This window comes from Falco naumanni, chromosome 1 (assembly GCF_017639655.2).
Source record: "Falco naumanni isolate bFalNau1 chromosome 1, bFalNau1.pat, whole genome shotgun sequence".
Lineage (NCBI taxonomy): Eukaryota > Metazoa > Chordata > Aves > Falconiformes > Falconidae > Falco > Falco naumanni.
In genome coordinates, this window is record NC_054054.1 from 72,820,025 (window position 1) to 72,838,678 (window position 18,654).

The window sequence follows — 18,654 nt, forward strand, 5'->3', positions numbered from 1 at the left end:
TTAAAGCGTAGACCAAAATGATGGAGTTTCTCTCAACAGAGAAAACTACTGCAGGTTTTCCATGCCCAGCACCAGTCACAGCACCCGCTTGCCAGCTGGGCTTTTCTTCTCAGTAGTTATGTTAATTGTCAGAAAATGGGACTTAAAAAAACCCCAGAACTTTATTTAAATGGGACTCTAAGAACTTTTTCCTGACAGCACAAATCGAGTTTAGTCAGATTTTCACCAGCCACTCACCCTATTGCTTCATTTTAAGGAATTATAAAACTTCCCATTTTATTTCTTCTTTAGGGTGCAGAAAAAAGATGTGTGGGCAAAAACCAGATAGATAGTACATAGTACTTGGAAACCAGACAACATCTACAGCAATAGGATCACTACAAACTAATAGGTTTGGCCGACAGGAGGGACAGATCATCTCTGAAAAATGAACTCTAATTAATTTTCTCAGAGGCAGTACTTTAAATAAGTAACCTGGCCTTTTTTTTTCAGTGCTAAAAAACAACGGTGACCCGAGAAACAAAAAGCCCTGGTGAACAGGACTGTTTTGCCACAGAAAGCACAACTTCTGCCTTTTCAGCAGGTGAGCTCGGGGGGCTCGGTCGTGCTGGAGTCGGTTCAGAAATAATTACCAGCTCCATCCCTGTGCCTTTAACGTTTGAGACTGCCACACTACAAGGAAAAATGATTCGCTCTCAACTTCTGAATGCAAACTGAAGTCTACACACAAAAAGCTTCCAAGACTGATAAATTACAGTTCCCTTCACATAAAGACGATGTGTCAGTGTTTGAAATGCTATGGTGTGTTGCACATAAAAAGCAAGAAAATAAGATCAGCCCGCCAGATGCTGTCCTGTACACTGGGGTAAATCCTAAGGTATTTCTGTGAGCTCTATTAGCCTGTACTTATGCTATGGTATCTAAAGTAAGGAATGAGCTGAAGTAAAAAACAAAAAACAAAAAAAAAAAAAAAAAAAAAAAAAAAAAAAAAAAAAAGGCTTAGTCTACAGGAAAAGAAGTCTCCTGCTTCCAGAGCAGCTGTTCTCCAGCTTAAACCTTTGTAATTTCTGGGAGAAATAAAAACCGTAAAAAAACCCCTGAGGACACATAAATATAACTTTTTGTGCCTCATTTTGTTTTGTTCTTCTGCTCATCTTTCCTTTTCAACTTACATTAAAATAATATTACTTCCTTACCAGGAGAGGGAGCCCGGAGCCGCTCCCTGAGCTCTGGGACTGCTCGATCAAATCCTTCAGGGACTCTCCCGGGGGAATGTAGGTCTCATCCTGCTCCAGCCCAATGCTGTAGTGCGGCCTCGTCTCTTGGCGTTTGTATCTGCCGTTTCACATGAAAGTGAAATTAGCTTTGAATACAATGAACACATGTGCAATGAATAACGCACATCGTCCTTCACGATTGCTTCATTTGTAGACTCACATCTTCTTCTGCTTCCCCGAGGAATATGCTGGACTTACTGCTCAAAATGTTCTATTTTATTTTTAGCAACTGTTTTCAGCATCAAAACTCTCACTATAAAACTCAAAGACCATGCAATTTGGTGTAAGCTTGTAAAGAAACCAAATGTTTTTCTTTCAGAAACTTAAAATATGTTTGAAACACAGACCAAGCAAATACCCAGTTTTATTTTACTGACTGCAGTGGATCTTTTAGGAGCCAGAGGAGGTAAGGTCATGGAATCTGGGACTATTTAAAAAACATGACAAATTATTTAAACATAATGTATGTAGATTATGGTAACATTCTAGATACATTTACTTACATTCCTCTATCCCTCTCTTTTTTACGATCAGTTCTTCACCACATAAACACACTTAGAAGCCTCGGGTTTATTTACCCTATATAAAATATGTCCTGTGGCCTTCTCAGACTCGGTAAGGAATAAACTGTGCTTCTACCTGAATGACTTTTTAGGATGTTGGGCAAAAGATGCTATATGAAATACATCACACCTGTGGCTAGCATGAATAAAATGCACGTTTTTCCTCATCATAAAATTACAGTTTCTCACTTCTTTTCCTTAAGGTTCACTTCAGTTTTTTCAAATTCCTAAGTCTGTGAAAACATAAATGTTGGGAGGATCATTAACAAGCTGGTAAAGTATTCCTTATTTACCTGAAGTAGCAGAATATGATGATAAGCACCAGAAGTATACTGCAAACAGTCACTGAGATCAGCAGGGCCTTGTGGTGAATGTTTCCTTCAGCAAAGTCTGGGGTTAAAAACAAGGAAGGTGGAAAATTTGGAAAGGGAGGTGGTACAAAGTCAGTATCAAAAGACACACATGCCTTAAAAAGTACAGCAAGCACAAGATCATTTCCTTTCTTTTCTACCGAAGTCCTGTACAAAATACCCCTGGTTTCCCCAGACATTTTGTGCCCTTCCTTTTGACTGCCACTGACCAGGGCAGAACCAGCACCTCCAAAAGCGTATTTGATTTTTCAGCCCTAACTCAGGCAAAACAGCACCTTGATTTGCAATTCCCTGTTTGGCTCTAAATGAAAAATCAATTAAGACCCATAACTCTGCATCTTAATCTAAGTGACCAGCCAGGACATAGAAAAAAAGCCTCTATCTTAAATCACTCTTCTTAAGTAGCATCCTATCAAGCCGTTAATATATAAAAAAATAATGAATAATTGCATTTATCCCAGGAGGGGGGGAAACAGCAGACCATCCAACCCCCAAGAAAGCAGGCCACAAGAGGCTTTGAAAGTATATTTCCATCACTGCAGAATAATCCATCTCTTGGATCCTGTTTTAAACACCTGAGCAGGAATTTTTTCCTCCATTCGCTCTATAGCAGCCCTGCGTGCCAGCAAATCCTTCCTATGCTTCTGGGCAAAACTACCCTTCCAGCAGCTATTCTGCAAAACACTTTGAAAATTAAATATATTAAATAACTTGTAGAAAATGCCGTCATGTAAAAACTATGAAAACGTTTCAGTCAATCCTTGCATGGGAGGCCCATATTCTCCTTTACAGTACACCATTAATCTCCGAATTTGTATTCTCAACTCTGGCAAGCAAGTCTGACATTCATGCATGCTCCTCTGCTGAAAAACAAAGAAACACAGCACTATTCTTTTTTAACCTCCCCTGCCCTCCAAACTCTCAAAATTATGGTATTTCAGAACGTAAATGCACATACTGCCCTCCCAAAATTGCTATCTGGTATAACGCAAATGAGGACTATGTTTTCTGAAGCCCTTCCAGCCTTGCTGTCCTGCATCTTTCATGCTAATGCCCAACACATCATAAAACACAAGAAATCTATCCGTATCGACTCATCCTGGAACGGCACTATTACATTTCAGATTTACAAGGGTAATGAGACAAGCAGATTCCTAAGAGACTCTTGGTTTACTGTCCGGCTCTTTTTATTTTAAAGATCCCAACTCTCCTTCTGTTTTTTGCCCCAAACTATTTTTCTCCTTCCCCTTTCCACTACAAACAGAGATTACCTACCAACACACCTTTTGATCACACTGGTCATGTTTTAACCCCCCCATTACCTGCTCCAGGAGCATTAATGATGTAAACATTCAAGACACGGCCAATGCCTTTGAAAGGGGACACTGACACGATGTCTATCAGGAAAACACCGGAGCCCATCATTCTCCCTGCCACAGCGGATTTCTACCTGGCCTGCCACTCCGAGTGGGCTGTGAGCCGAAACTGAGAGCCCCCTGGGGAACCCTGACCGCTCGGCAGGGCTAAGGGCTCCAGTTCATGCTTCGTAAGCAGCCTGTTTCAGCCAGCCATTTCCCTCTAAAACGTGTGGTTTGTAACAGTTTAAAATGTCACGGCCCATCAGCAGAGGAGAGGATAAACAGAGCACGCAGACCATACAGAGGGATTTTACACCTACGAGAAACCTGGGTGCCTGTCCGCAGCTATAGTTTTCCCACTTCACAGAATAAGTCACCCTGGAAGACGGGCTTTTGGGCTCAGCAGTACCAAAGGCTGATGTCAGATGTAGAGGGAACCATACAGATCCCTTACTCATACTTCTGAACACTAGGCATTGAAGCCATGGCAGTCTGTGCATTTACATACACACGCAATATGTTGCAAAAATTGTTGAACTTGTAAAGCGTCCACACTGTTCCTGCTGCCTGCGTGTGTGTCCTCATACGTTCATTTGGGAGAGGGATGATAAAGGTGCTGAAATCTTGAATGAAATTCCAAGCATTTTTAGGGTTTAAGTGATCCAAACCCTGTTCTCACTGTTTCTAACGGGCTTCTCCTATTCAGAAAAGTAAATAAATGCAGTTTGAGTTGCCCATAGGCCAGAAGGCATTTTGGAAGAGCCGTGTAGCTCTCAAACAAACTTTGGACTCTAACACAGCAAAATTTTTCGGTACCTAAATGCAACTATGTGAAGCAAGTGCAAAGAAAGCGTGCAAGACAGAAAGGAACATGCCTTGACCTCTGTGCCGGGAGTGGCTGATGCGGACTGCAGCAGCAGCGATGCTTATGCTCTTGCAGCAGGTGATGTCCCCCATGCTGGCAGTGTCGGCTAACATCGCTTTAGCAGTGGTTTGCTATGCACTGCATGGGCATGTAACTGGCTCTCACAGGAGAGGAGAATAACTTCCATATGTCTTTATATTTATTTGGCTATGTATGATGAGAGGTAAAACTGACGATAAGTGAGCAATGGTTTCACCTTTCAAATACTTTCTGCATTTTCGAAGCATTTTGGCAGAATTTCATTTGTTTGCTTACTGGAGGACTTTATAAACCCGCTGGTGCACAAACAACACAAGATTAAAAGCACACCCCCATTCCTACACCAGCAATGTTTGTTCTGCTGAAAAAAGCCAGGCTGGTGCTGCTGGAGACCAACTCTTTTCTCCTCCTACAGCCCATGCTGTTCTCATAGAGCAGCAGGACAAACCAACCTCTCTCTGCATCATCTTTGGCACCTCCTTGACCAGGCAGAGGGATGGGGCAGCTCAGCTGTGAGTCTGCTTGATCACTGGCTCCTGGGCTCTGTGGTGAAGACTGTCATGGGTACCAGTCAGTGCCAGTTTGCATGATGGAGATACTCTGTCCTTTAAAAAGTCCAGTGCTGTGCTTTTTAATGTTAGGTTACTTGGCAACTGCAACGTGCCAAGCAGCAGGGTTATGAGAATAAGCAGTAGCTTCCATGGAGGCAGCAGTGAGCGATTACCAGGAGCATGGTGGGGGCAGCACAAAACAAACATGCAGTAGATTTAGGAAGCTTTTTCACATACTTTGGCTGGCCCAGCAAACAGCACATTAACAGTTTTGTATCGTATGAACACAGTTGTGCGTGCTGGTGTCAGTGGTGAGCAGCACAGAAAGGGAGAGATGGCAACAAAAGGAGGGTCTTCGATGATACCAAGCTGCTTCTCAGTTATTTTCCCATGTTTGTCCCCTCCTCCACCATTTGCTCCCCTCACTCTGCCATCCACAGGACCTTGCTGAGCAGTGCATTGAAAATGCCACCCAGCAGGTTCAAGGGAGAAGTCAGCATATCAAAGGGAGAGGAGGTTCTCCTCCCTCCCCAGGTCCCTCCAGCTCACAATGTTACGGTTATCCAAGTAAAAACTGCAGTGAAATCTGAGGCGTGGAGACTGTGTGCACACACCAAACCCCATCATTCCTCCAATCATTCCCTTGCCCATTCATCATGAGCTCTACAGGCAGGGAGCCAGACACGGTGGCACCACCACTTCTGCTTATATAGGCTCTAAATCAGTAAAGACATATTTCTCCTTTTGACTGGTCTCAGCCTGTGCTTTTGCTGGGATTTCCAGGAATATCTTTTATTGTTTAAAGCAGAGGTGTTGTATGAGACCCAATTATGACTCTCATTTCCTTAGTAAGACAGATGTACAGCTGGGATCAGGACTTCATGGTTTCTCTGGGGTATTTTCTCCTGCTAGTTCTGTACTGAGATGAGCTCAAAACTTAGGCTTAGCTGTTGTTTCTTCCATCTTGCTTAACAAGCCTTGCTTTGACCAGTGCTAATTCTTCTGGCTCCCACTTTTGTGCATATGGTCCTCCTTTCTTTTTGTGGGGGTGGGAGGGGGTGGGGTGGGGGGTAAAACCCACTTTCCAGCACATGCCAGGTCTGGAAAAGCACTCTGAGAAACATAAGTCGCTTGCCTTTGTAGATGTTACCTTGGTGCATAGGTTAATTTGCAGTTCAACAACCTCTGACCTGCAGCTGGATGCTCTCCTTAGACTGTTTCCCATGAGATATGACCCCAGACATAAGTTCATTAGAAGCCAAATTTCTGTTTGCTTTTTTCAGTGCTGAGGAAGATACATATTTTTCATGGAAACCTGGAGGTCAGAGGGTTGTTCCTAGAAGCTTGTTTTTAAGTTTATCTTCTCTTTCTTGGTACTTGCGATTTATGTTAAATTTAATATACAACTCTAACAGTACTTAGTCAATCACAGCCTAATCTAAATGTTTCCAATAGAAACAGTGATCACAGCCATAGTACTGGGCACTGTCAGCAGCGTGTATTTGCACACAGTATTTGCACGTGGTTGCAGTGAGGATCTACAGTGTAAACTATGGTTTTTCTCTGAGCTTTCATACCAGGGTGCTGCACTGACAAATTCAAACAGGCCTAAAAATAGACACCAAGAATGGCCTATGTACTTAAGGCTTTAATAACAGTGCTGACTTCAGCCCTGTCCAGCCACATTTAATAAACCAGCTCCTGAAATGTATTTCCACAATGTACTATCAGGATACTGGTAGTGCGAGAGTTTATTTCAAACAAAAGCCTCCGAATATGTGGAATGAATATATCACCTTCTGTTTGTCATGCTAAAATAGACAACTTTGCAACACAGAGCAGCTAGAATCCTGTTCCACCTCTCTGAAATTTTTCTTTCAACAAATATTCCCTCTTCTGTTTAAGGGGTCTGCCACCATGGCACCCAAGTGATGCTTTATTTACCCCATACGCACACAGAGCAAAACCAACATCGATCCAAACAACTTCTGCCACTACAAAAAGCTTGTTTTATTGCTTTCTGTATAAACAGCAGATAGTATTGCCAAATAACTACAATCTTAACAAGGCAGATGTTTAGTGCTAGGCGTTGGTTCAGTATTTTTAAGTAGTTTTAATGTAGAATAAACTCAGCCAGCAGCAAGAAGAAATCAAGGCAGTGTTTTCCAAACTGAAATGATATTTATTGATATACTAAGTAAGTGTGAACAAATACTGACTTGTTCTTGGAGCTTCTCTCTCAGTCCAAAGAACTTTTTAAAATGAAAAAAAACAAACAGTAGTACATAACTCTTATGTTGGAAGCCAGAATTTTATGAGGTTTCGCTGACTTATTGCCTTGCTAGTAAACAGTGAAATATTTACATACTACTCTCCATAGGCCTGATTCTGCAGCCCATCTGTGCAGAATTTCATAGGTGTGAAGGGAACAGCTTACATGAGGGAATGTTTTCTCTGAGCATGTCTCTGTGTAGGTATCTGATGTTTGTGTAATTAAGACTGCACCTACACACTGATCTGGATTTTAAACTCAGAACGCCACGTTACAAATTCTCCTGCAACCTTGAACTGACTCTCGCAGGCTAAACTCCATGCTGACCACCACAAATCTTGCCAATGCCAAGAGTTTATCATGGATGAATTCATACTTACTTAGGAATACATTTCTACAGAACGTGTTCTGCAACATCCAGCCTAAATAGTGTTACCAGCTTTCAGAAAGTGATGTTCAAACAAACGAACGAAAAAGCTAAAACCTTGCCCCAGAATCTACTAAGTTAATACATGTTAATTGGTTCTCAAATAAAAAATAATTAAAAAAAAAATCAGTGCATGAGTTCTTATTTTACATTCTATTTACAGCTACATTTTTCAAGCAGAAGATCTGCTTTAGTGGCTAGTTATTGTCCTAGTGCTGGATTATCAGCTCTTTTAAAAAAGAAAAGCTTAATGGACTTCAGTCAACTTGAACTGACTGATTAACCACTGGAGACCTGGTCCCAGACGGGAATTATGAACAACAGCGATGCGTGTTGCAGGGACTAGAAAGAGGATTCAATTGTACTATCAGGCTAAAACCACACACAGCATGAGACATCCTCTGCCATGACTGACCTGAGTCTCTGGGATGATGTCTGAGAGCCAGCAGGTCAGTGCTAGGACAATATTGTGTGACTGCTGCACCTGGTACTCACTGCGTGTATGCAACTTGGAGTAACAGCAAGTGTCAGCAACCGCGGGACAAGGCACTGCTCCCCACATGACCTATAGGAATTCTGTGATACTATTTAATGCAATTCATCTCTCTAATCAGGTGCAGTTGAAGGGGAGTGCATGGGTTTTGGCTTTGTCCCATCCTAAGGCACAAAGAGCCACAACAGGAAAAGATCAGTTTGGGACTGGATTTGCTTTGCCTTACCTCGATTTTTCAGGGGTGGCAGCGTAGGGTGAAGGTGTTTGTTACAGTAATCCTGGCCTGTGCAACATTCAATAGATCTTCTTTGGTGTGGAATAGGAGTGTCCTGCAACAATTTGATAGAAAGCAAATTAATTGCCTGTGTTGTAAACACACACTGTCATTCTGGCACTTGAGAGAGAAAGATGCACTTGCTAACTGGACCGCAGCCGGTTACCGATTTCTAGGACATGTGGAGTAAGGATTTCTGCCACAGAGCATTTCCAGCAACATTTCATCTAGGTAATTAAAAGATTAATTCACCCCTAATGTATTTCTGCTGGTGCCCTAGTGCTGCAGAAGGGACTGATTCACTCTATTGGTGCACGACAGAACTGTGAAGGTCACATAAGTCCATCAGTTAGACTTACATTACAAAAATAAGTTAACGTGGGTATTCAAAACAATTTAGCCATAATAATACAGAAACTACAGAAACTAAATTAGTGTGGACTAATTTAGCTGCTGCTTCTGCTCTTGTGGGAAGCTGGGTAAAATACCTTCTATGGACCTTGACACTTAGACTGTTCCTGTACTTATGTAAAATCATTTAAGCAAATGTTAGGAAGGGCAAACACTTTAGAGCCACCTTGCTCCCTTGCCCATACCCCTTCCATTCCTGCAGTGAGATTTGTTCTCCATCAGGTGATCACTGTGCCTGAAGGGAATTTCTGGCACCAGAAATACTAACCCAAGGTGCAACTGCATGTAAGATATAAAGGTTGCTGCAGTCCATCAAATAACATCCTAACAAACTTTACCTTCCATAGAGACTTCAGGAATTACGACTGCATTTCTCTAAATTCAAACTTCCCCTGAGAAGTGCAAAACCCAAAAACTTAAGTCATGGTTAGGAGCAGCTGTAATATCACCATTCGGGGATATAAATGCACTCCTCTCAGAAATTAATGCGAAGTAACTATCTGCCAAATGAACAGAAGTGAAAAGCATGGGCATAATAATTGTAAAAGTTCACCACACTTCAACTGAAAGCTACCAAACGAAGCCAAGCGACACTGGCAGCAAATGCTTGCTTACCCGACACTGGAAGTCTGAGCCCTCTAATCCAAGGCATCCCTTGGTAACTAAATGTCCACCGGACTCATCTTCCTCTATTATGGTGAAGCAGTAGCCATCAGTGCTGAGGGTTGGAAAGAAAGAATCAGGAGAAGGCTCTGAGGAGAAAAAAGTGCTGCTGAATATAGTCTTAAACTTTGTTCCTTGCAAGGCAAATCTGCCATGAACAAACTGAGGCACTAATGCAGGCTGGAAGGCTCAGGCAGCCCAGAAAACCTCTTGCAATGCAGTCCAAGAGCCGACAGCACTGTGGACCAGCTCCTGCACACACAAGGGAGGCTCTGCCTGGGAGCTGACACACTTACCTTTCCAATATTTCACAGCTATGAACCCCACTAACAAACAGGTCAATTCTCTGCCTAAGGTCATTAGTGTATCAAGACTTTGGAGATGTATATAAACACAAACATCAATGCTACAGCAGGTCTGCCTTGTGCGTTCAAACAAGGCGTGGATATTTGCACCAGGTTGGAGACCTGAAGAAAGTAACATTTTGAGACACTAAATGTAAAATATTATTAAGAGTGATTTGTGATTCCTGTTTTAACCATACCACAAACTGTGACACTCTTGCCTATGAGTCCTTGAGTTATCATCAACCCTTTCATAACTGTTTACTTGGGTTATAAGGCTAAAGTGATCCATAATGCTTCCGTTTACAAGAACGTGCACCAGGGAGGACAAGTATACTTACAGATGGCTAGATGGTGCTGGTGATAAATGTCCTTCCTCAATGAAGGTCAAATGCCTGAATACTACGGAACGAGGGGGAGGAGGGCACGAAAAGGGTACGTTTTACTGAGACTGCTGTATATTAATTTCTCAGCACGTCACGTGTGTAAGAAACACAAATTAGCTTCTTTGAAGGAAGATGATCCAAAACCAAAGAAAAACTCTTTAATATAAGACATTTAAGTCACATAAAAATAAAACATTCTGTTAATTTCTCCAGGAAAAGAACACTGGTTATGATTTGCAATGAGCATTTTTCAGAAGAGAAGAACCAAACTCAGTTAAAACAAGGAAATAAAAAGAAAAAAGGATTAGAAAATTTAAACGCAGCGAAATTTCATATTATTTGCTCCTTGAATGAAAGAAGAGTCTAAGAGAGCAACAGCAGCAAAGGCAATGAAGATGTAAGAAACAAGAGGCACAGTTACACGTATAAGAGATTAACACAATTTGTAAGTATTAGCTACACGACAGAGAGATGCTGCATAGGATCATGTCAAACAGATGCTGTGGCATATTTTTATATTAGTGGTGCAGGGTCTAGCCACAGTAAGCTTATTACTTCAAATAATAATCTATCATGGGCTACTGACTTTGGATTTGAAAAGTAACCAGTTGCATGTTACAAATTACTTTCCTGGAGAAGCAAGCGATGACTTCTACCCTTCTTTGACATTGTGCATACAAGTAAGGCAAAGGAGACAGCAACCCTTCTGGGCACCAACCACCTTGATTTTATTGCTTAAGCTTAAAAGATAGGAACAATAGGATTGCCAAGACCAGAGACTGTAAGGAATCCATTAGAGTAGAATATTGTATTAGATTAGATTTTATTTGTTTGCATGGTGCCTTTGATCCAAAGTAATGAGTAAGTTTAACCCAGGGGACAGAGCAACAAACCAATAAATTGCAATCGAGTAAAACACAAAAATGAACTCCGCAGCTAACAGTCCCCAGCAAAAAAAAAAAAACCACACAAACAAGGGAAAGCAGGGGAATGGAAATTGTTTGCAAATGGGAAAAAAGAAGCAGGAAAGTCACCCATTTTATTTCCCTTTTTTTCTGACTTGCCATGGGACTCAGATTCTTAGCTCATTTCTGAGAATTAAATTCAGGCTCCTCAAGCATTTTAGTCCCTCTGAAAATTTTACTTCAAATTTAAAAAGATAAACAAAATTAGATTGGATAGAGCAAAATTAAAAAGTTATAAAGTTCCAACAATAAGGATAAATCACGTTCTTTACAGACAATGGTAATGAAGGAAAAGTGTGAGAATTAAAAATAGCAAAACTGAGCAAAATAAGCATTAGTACCACTTGTTTCTACCTCTAAGAAAAAAATAAAGACATTTTCATGCAACCTAAGAACTCATTATCTTACCGAAAATTTCTCAGGTGTGTGGGCAAGAGGTAGAAGTGACTCTTCTGAAAAGAAAGAAGTATCTCTACCTGCTTCCCCCCTCCTCTGCCCCCAACCTGTTCTCCAGGTTCACAGGATGTCAGAAGGACCACACACTCCAAGTAAAGGGCAGGACATACCCCTGCTGGTTTATTGATGACCCTACCTCGTACCTGCCTATGGTAGAAATGAAACTGTTCCTACTATTAGAACAAGACAGAAATAAGTCAGGTAAGTCTGCATCGTCTCCGGGTTTATGTTTATTTTGGTGACTGCACAAATACAAACGTATGTACATCATTGATACACGCAAAGCAAAACAAAAAATCTATTCTCTATTTCCAAGCAAAAATGTGTAGTACAGAATTATTATTTTCTTAAACTTTGTAATTTGAATTCTGTGTAATTTAATTCCGTGAATGGTGTGTAAAGAAGTAACTCAACCTGATGTTACTGAAAACATCCGGGTAAACATCTACTAAAGCATCATCTTATTAGAGTATGGTGCAGGAGAGAGATTAAATACATTTTGGGTGTGATCATTAATAAGCACAGATTTGGTATGTCATGTATTTGCCAAGAGTGAATTTTTACAGCCAAGTCAAATGCCAGGAAAATAGAGAGAGAGTTAACAGTGGAAACACTGACAGACACTGATGTAGAAGGTGTTGCTACAATTACAGATTACCAGAAAGAAAGAGGTGATCTTAGCTGAGACCTTTAACTAAATGTCAGAAGAGAGGAACAGAGGCCAACAGCTTTGCAGCTGCTCACACAGATGTCCTCACTGGCCAACAGCCATTTCTCACAGAGGATGCGATACCTCAGCTACCAAAACTTGACTGCCGAAGATTTCCCGTCCTGCTCTGTGTGTGCATGATGCAGCCAGGGATGGCACTATATATAACTTGGAAAAGCAATGTCTTTCCCTCGTTCAGTGCCTATCACAAACAGATGGTTTAAATAACTTGATGAAAAGATCCCTTACCTTTGATTTTATTTGCAATTGAGTCCCTATGAGTATTATTATTATTGTCCACTCCTCCTTTTTATGCTTCTGGTTTTGATACAGGAAGGAGCTACAGTATCTTTTCACCTCCATCCAAAGCAACGTGACAAGTTTCTGCACTGTTTTTAAAAATTCATCAAAAAATGTTAGATTACATTACATAAAGAAACTGGGAAGTTCATATTCTTCTGTAAAGAGTGGCTGAAATAATCTAATTTGAAAATTGGCTGACTCCCAGTTTGTATCTAATTCATGTATGTACTTTGTCGCATCATTCACTTAAGGAAGATGAAGGCCAAATTTAGCAAAATACTGTCTTTGGACATCATCCATAAAACAAAAAGTCACTGTATATGTGTTCAACACTGGCTAATTTTTCAGAAAAAAATAATATAGTTAGTGGCTGTCCATCAGGGAAGTAATGTAAAACCAAGTGAGAGGAGTATCACACAGTTGTTGAGCCAGATGTACCTTCAGATGTTTGCACAGCTACTCTAAAGGCAATGAGATACCTACAAGAGTAACAGAGCAAAGAGGCTGGCTTACAGCAGGCCACAGTTTCTGGCCACGTTAGTGTCCAAGATGGTGATGCTGGACCTATCATGCATGTTCTGCTGTGTATGGTACCTTTTGGCTCTCTGAGTGCTCAATGACCCTACACATGGAGAGAAAGGAGGGTACCCAACGCATCCTAGCAGAGCATCTTCTCAGCTATCATACATAGGTCAATGAATTAATATTTTCTCTATAATACCTGCTCATACTATTCTCCCAGAACTAAGACATGACCCAGCCCACCAAATGTGTCTTGCATTCTCTTACTAAATCCCAAATCAGATCAAACAGTTCTTCATGACATGCGGGGTCACAAGGCAGAAAACAAGCCGTTATGCCAACCTATGAGGGAAAGCCCTAGAAACTCTCTAGGCTTCATGCTGAGTGTACGAGATTTGACAGGTCTACAGACCTGACAGCAGAACGTGGGGTATGGCAACAGCACCAAGCACGGGTACTTCTGCATTTTCACCAGGGCTCTTTAGCGCCTTTCACTTATGTGCAAAATCCATCTCAGTAGATGTGAGAACTATCAAGAAGCAAATAGTCAAAATAAAGCTACTCATCTTCCTCTTTTCCCTTTTGCATTCATCCCTTTTATCTCCAAAATTTAAACAAAGACCAAATTTTTTCTTTTACTTGACCTCAAGATTACACTGCAGTTGAATCTGTATGATGTAGCTGCTTCTTTAATGCTGGGAGAGACTTAACATGGATATTTGCTGGTTTGGATTTTTTTTTTTTTGTATAAATAAATTCAGTATCAAAGGGAAGTCTTAGGCATTCCAGCACTTTCTGCACACTGATGCCAAAGTACTCCCACATGCTGAAAAACTGAGAGTTAATGCAACATGTCTCAATATAGGGAGACTGGATTTGCATTACTATTTAGCTTAAGGTTTATATTGAATACCTAATGGGCGAGCCCTGAACAAAACTACGAATGAAGAATTTCTGGGGCACAGCTAAGAAGTGTGGGAGGGGGACTTTGTGTTTCAGTTTAAACACGATGCGAAGTCACCTGCTGAGCTGCGTATGAGACGTGGCCCTGGCAGGGGGGGGGCGAGGAAAGACTGGACCTTGCAAGAACTTGTCTCAGTTAACCTTTGGGTTTTTTGGTTTAATCATCAAAGGGGACTTAACTGCCTCTAGTACAGTCCTGTATAAAGGTTTACATTAAAAAATAAACATTAAAAAAACTGAAAGGCTGACTTCTAAGATCTCACCATGACTCCTTTATCAGAAAATGTTCAACTTTACCCTAAAAATTAAAGCTGCTTAAAAGAAAAGTTGCCTGAACTCAGTGCCTTGGCCCACTGTTGAAATCTTCTTCCTTCTACATATCAAATTACAAAGAAAATTTAATCCTATCATCTGGAGAACAGGAGAAAGAAAATAGCATCGCTGAAGTGAATTATCACCTCTGGTAACACTGGAAAAGCAACTTCATTATTTTATTGCTTTAGATAACCAAAGCTACCTCGAGACACAGTTGGGCAGAAACACAATCAAGACCAGTAGGCAACACATCAGGAATTAACTCTACCAGCCCAATCTTTAAAACTGTCAGCATTTATTTGTGAATAGAAAATAGAGTACAACAAGGCACCTAATCAGGCTCTGCCTTTACTGCAATCCCATTACAGTCAAAGCCAATTAAATCTAACACTACTCTTTAAAATATGCAATTAATTTGGATTAGACACAACTGCCTGTGCATTCACCTTGTACAGGCAAAACTTGAAATAGAACAATAAAACAAGGTCCTGTTTGTGTTCAAAGCAGCTTTGAGCTTCTTTACTGAAAGCCTTTTATGAATCACACAGATGTTCAGAAAGAAGAATAAAGTTTCAACACGCTACAGGTTAACACACCCTTTACAAGCAGAGAGCATTGAGAACCTTCTGCAAAGATGTGAATTGTCAGGGCCCTGAGCACATTAATGGGCTTCGATTGCCCAGAGTGGTCCCACATGGGACCCTCCACCCATACACACCCCCTGCCCAAGGACTCCATTTAAGCTCAGGGCTGAGCATCAAGCCCCCTCTCCTCAAGTGATGACACAGGACTGTCTGTCTCCAGCCTCCATCTCCTGCCTGGATTCAGACCACCACTAGCTACATGAAGAGCCATCGAGAAGAGCTGTCTCTGCTTGTTGTGTTCAGGTATCCTTAGGGAAATGGGATCCTTCAGAGTGAGGATCAGCTCCTGCCTTGGCCCCTTTCACTGCTCCCTGACACTAACCCTCCCTTGATGAGATAACCCTATAATGAGTCTTCCACCATGTTCTCATGGGTTGTCCCATTTTTAAAGCACACTCTAACCTGAGCTACTGCTTTTCTGTTGATACAGAAAGTGATCTGCATTTTAAGCTGCAGTGTTATCCTTAGCTCCCTAAAGTATTATTTGACTTAAGTGGTGGAAGTATAAAGAAAGAGAAATTCTGTACAGGAACATAGCAGGCTGTTAGAGGATTTGATACAGATGTGGTTAAAGAATATTGACTTCTAAATTTCTAAAAATACAATTTAAATGGCCACCAGATGTCCTCCTTTTTATATAAACGTTCAGAATACTGGTACTATAGGCAGTATCTAGACTTGAATGGATAAATACCTGCGGTAGCAGACCAAAATCTTCAGGTGGGATGGCAGACTTCTTTTTATGAGAGATTTTTAATATTGATTGTGATAGGACTAGCTATTTTATTCTCAGAGTTTTAATTTAAACACAGCTGGAAACACTTTCCCATTGAACTTTCAGAGCCCTCCTTGCTCCTGGGGACACAAAAGGCTACCCTGCTTCGGTGACAGCCTGGGTAGGGACAGTGCCTGAAGCTCTCCAAAGCCCGAGACCTGGCTATGGATGTGCTCAGTGAATTTCCTGAGTGTCAGGGCTCTGCCAGGCCCTCGGGTGCCCCAGCACACACTGGCTCATCCCTGCAGGGCTGACAGATCCCAGCTTTGCAGGTCCAAGCACAGCCCAAAGCTTAACAGACTTGATAGGGCTGATGAGAGGTTTGATTTTTATAAAATACAACATTTAAAAGGCTTTTAATGGCTACATCTGAAGGAAGCAGATAATTAATGCAATAACTTTTAATCTGGAGCAGTTCGTTTATTCTTCAATAGTGAGATCAATTCTGCCTGAGCTTCAACATGGGGAAAATTGCTTTATAGTGAGGTTCAGTGAGAATTCCTGAATGCTTTAAAACTGTGCCAACACTTGTTTAAGCTAGGATGAAATACGAAAGTTACTGCCTGACTAGTAGGATGACCCCAAAACAGGGGAAACCAATAATCCCTGCTAAACTGGTTGGGTTTGGTCAAATCTTTTGAAACCTGGTCTCAACACAGCCAGCTAATCAGAGGCCTAGTAACTAATCTTTTCGACCAGTAGATTTAGGACCTTCTTGTCTCTGTAGTGTCCCATTCAACTTTTCATAACCAATTCCAGCTTTGTAGCAGGCAATTCAAGAAGCAAATGATTACAGAGTAACAGTGAAGCAGATGTAGGGAAAAGAAGGGTGTTGCGTCCTTCGTACCTCACTGCAGCTTTCACACCTAGGTGGAGGAGCCATAGCAATGATTACCATCCTGAAAAGGGTTATTGCTGACAAGCCATGAAGGCAAGGTACTTGATTTTTTTTTTTTTTATATTAATCCAAATTCTACAGCAATTTTTCATTTACGCTGTTGCTCATTGGGCAAGTGGCAAGGTGGATACTGCTCAGTTGACAGCACAGGATAGGGAAGAGGAGTAGCTGTAACGCAAGTCTTTTGACTTTCCATTTTTCTGGACTGCAAAGCGATTAGCATTTGATGGTTAAATTCCAGTTTCAATTACTATTTTGATGTCTGAATTGGAAAAAATAATTTTACCACTCAAGTAAACATTCAAGTTTGAAATCTTCAGATTATGAAGACAAAAGGGGTTATAATTTTGTGGTTTATTACCACTTAATTGCCTATCCTTGGGCATTAACACCTAAAAACAAGTTTGGTATTTGATGCTGCAAGGGGGATTCTGAAGAGAAATTCTTTAAAGTATCACAATGAGGAAAAATTAACAAATCCATTTTAATAGGCCATTTACTCATAGTACCTGGTAACATGAAAAATATTTAAGGTCAATGGTGCCTACGAAGCAATATGCAATAGCAGACCTACCCAGCTGGAGTATAAAACTTATTCAATGGGTTCTTTGACATGGATCCCTTTGTGCTTCCTAATTCATGGATTTAAAAGTCATCTGCAACCTCCCTGTTACTGCGTGTGTGAGACAGCATGTGTGAATGCAGTGGCTTGTGCTGGGCAGGGACAGGAAAGGGCTGATTCATGCTGCAGGGGACCTGCAAATTGATATCTGGGTGGGTTTTTACAGCTTTTTAAACTTATTGCCACATGAGAGCAGTTGGGTCTAACTCCTGGCTAGAGCATGGGTTTGAAGGAAGAGGGCAGAAAGAGGAAATGGTATTTACAGCTGTCAGCAAAACTTACACTTGAGTGTGAAACTGCAAGCTGAGCAGAATTAAGTCAGGCTACAAGGCTCATAACCATACCAACATGTGAAACATGAAGAGCTCAGCCCTACTTTGCTGCAGCTAAAGCAAACTGTACATGCACCTCAAGCCAAGACAGAGGTGTTTGTATACTACCTTCATTCAACAGCAATAGTATGTGTCCAGCAAGAGCTGCTTTTGGGTGGGGGAACAGCAGCCTGGTCCCACCACAGGTACCCTCAGTCAACTCTGCTGTTCCAGGCAGTGTCAGTGCCACACAGACCAAAGCTGAGCCTTCAAGAGGACTGTGCTCAGCTGGATATGCCTCTCCCCTAGGTATGCAGAAGGACTTGAGGGAGCAGAATCCAATCATAGTACTCAAAACACAAAACCAAATAGAAGACTACAGCTAGTATAAGAAAATACTTAACATTTCAATCACTTTCCTTTTAGCATAGAAGCAAGAAAAAAACCAGTCTTGAGGACCTACAAAAGGCAGCTCAGCTATTGCAAGTACATACACTGAGTAGTGTTCTTATAGATGGCGTTCCATAGAGAGCGATTATGAATTTATAAGCATTTACTGATATTTCCATATATATCTCCATCAAGTCTCCTCTCATTAACTGCATGCACTTTTAAAAAAAATTTCCTACCTTGAGAATATTTCATATGTAATGAATTAATACAAGTATTATCTAAAACTGTAAAGATGCAAATACCCTAACATAAAAATATAAATATGTAGCTGATAGGCAAAACTTAAGTCTCATTTTTAGACACAAGGTGTAAACAACTCATTTACGTATTACTGCTTAAACAAAACTTGCAACACCCAACTTGGGACTGCTGAGCTTCCACAAATAGGTTTTCCCATGTTTTGCCACCAAATAAATCTCTCACA

The 18,654-nt window shown here is 41.1% G+C and overlaps 1 protein-coding gene across 2 annotated transcripts in view; it reads right to left on the reverse strand.

Moving 5' to 3' along the window:
• The window catches only part of BMPR1B (bone morphogenetic protein receptor type 1B), a 258,845-nt gene that overhangs the window by 16,936 nt on the left and 223,255 nt on the right, over positions 1-18,654 (reverse strand). For both annotated transcript variants that reach the window (XM_040599152.1, XM_040599162.1), the window contains 4 exons: positions 9,517-9,619; positions 8,443-8,545; positions 2,134-2,230; positions 1,197-1,335 (listed from right to left, as the gene is read on the reverse strand). In XM_040599152.1, the coding sequence (XP_040455086.1) occupies positions 1,197-1,335; positions 2,134-2,230; positions 8,443-8,545; positions 9,517-9,619 (442 nt within the window). The remainder of the gene's footprint in view (positions 1-1,196; positions 1,336-2,133; positions 2,231-8,442; positions 8,546-9,516; positions 9,620-18,654) is intronic.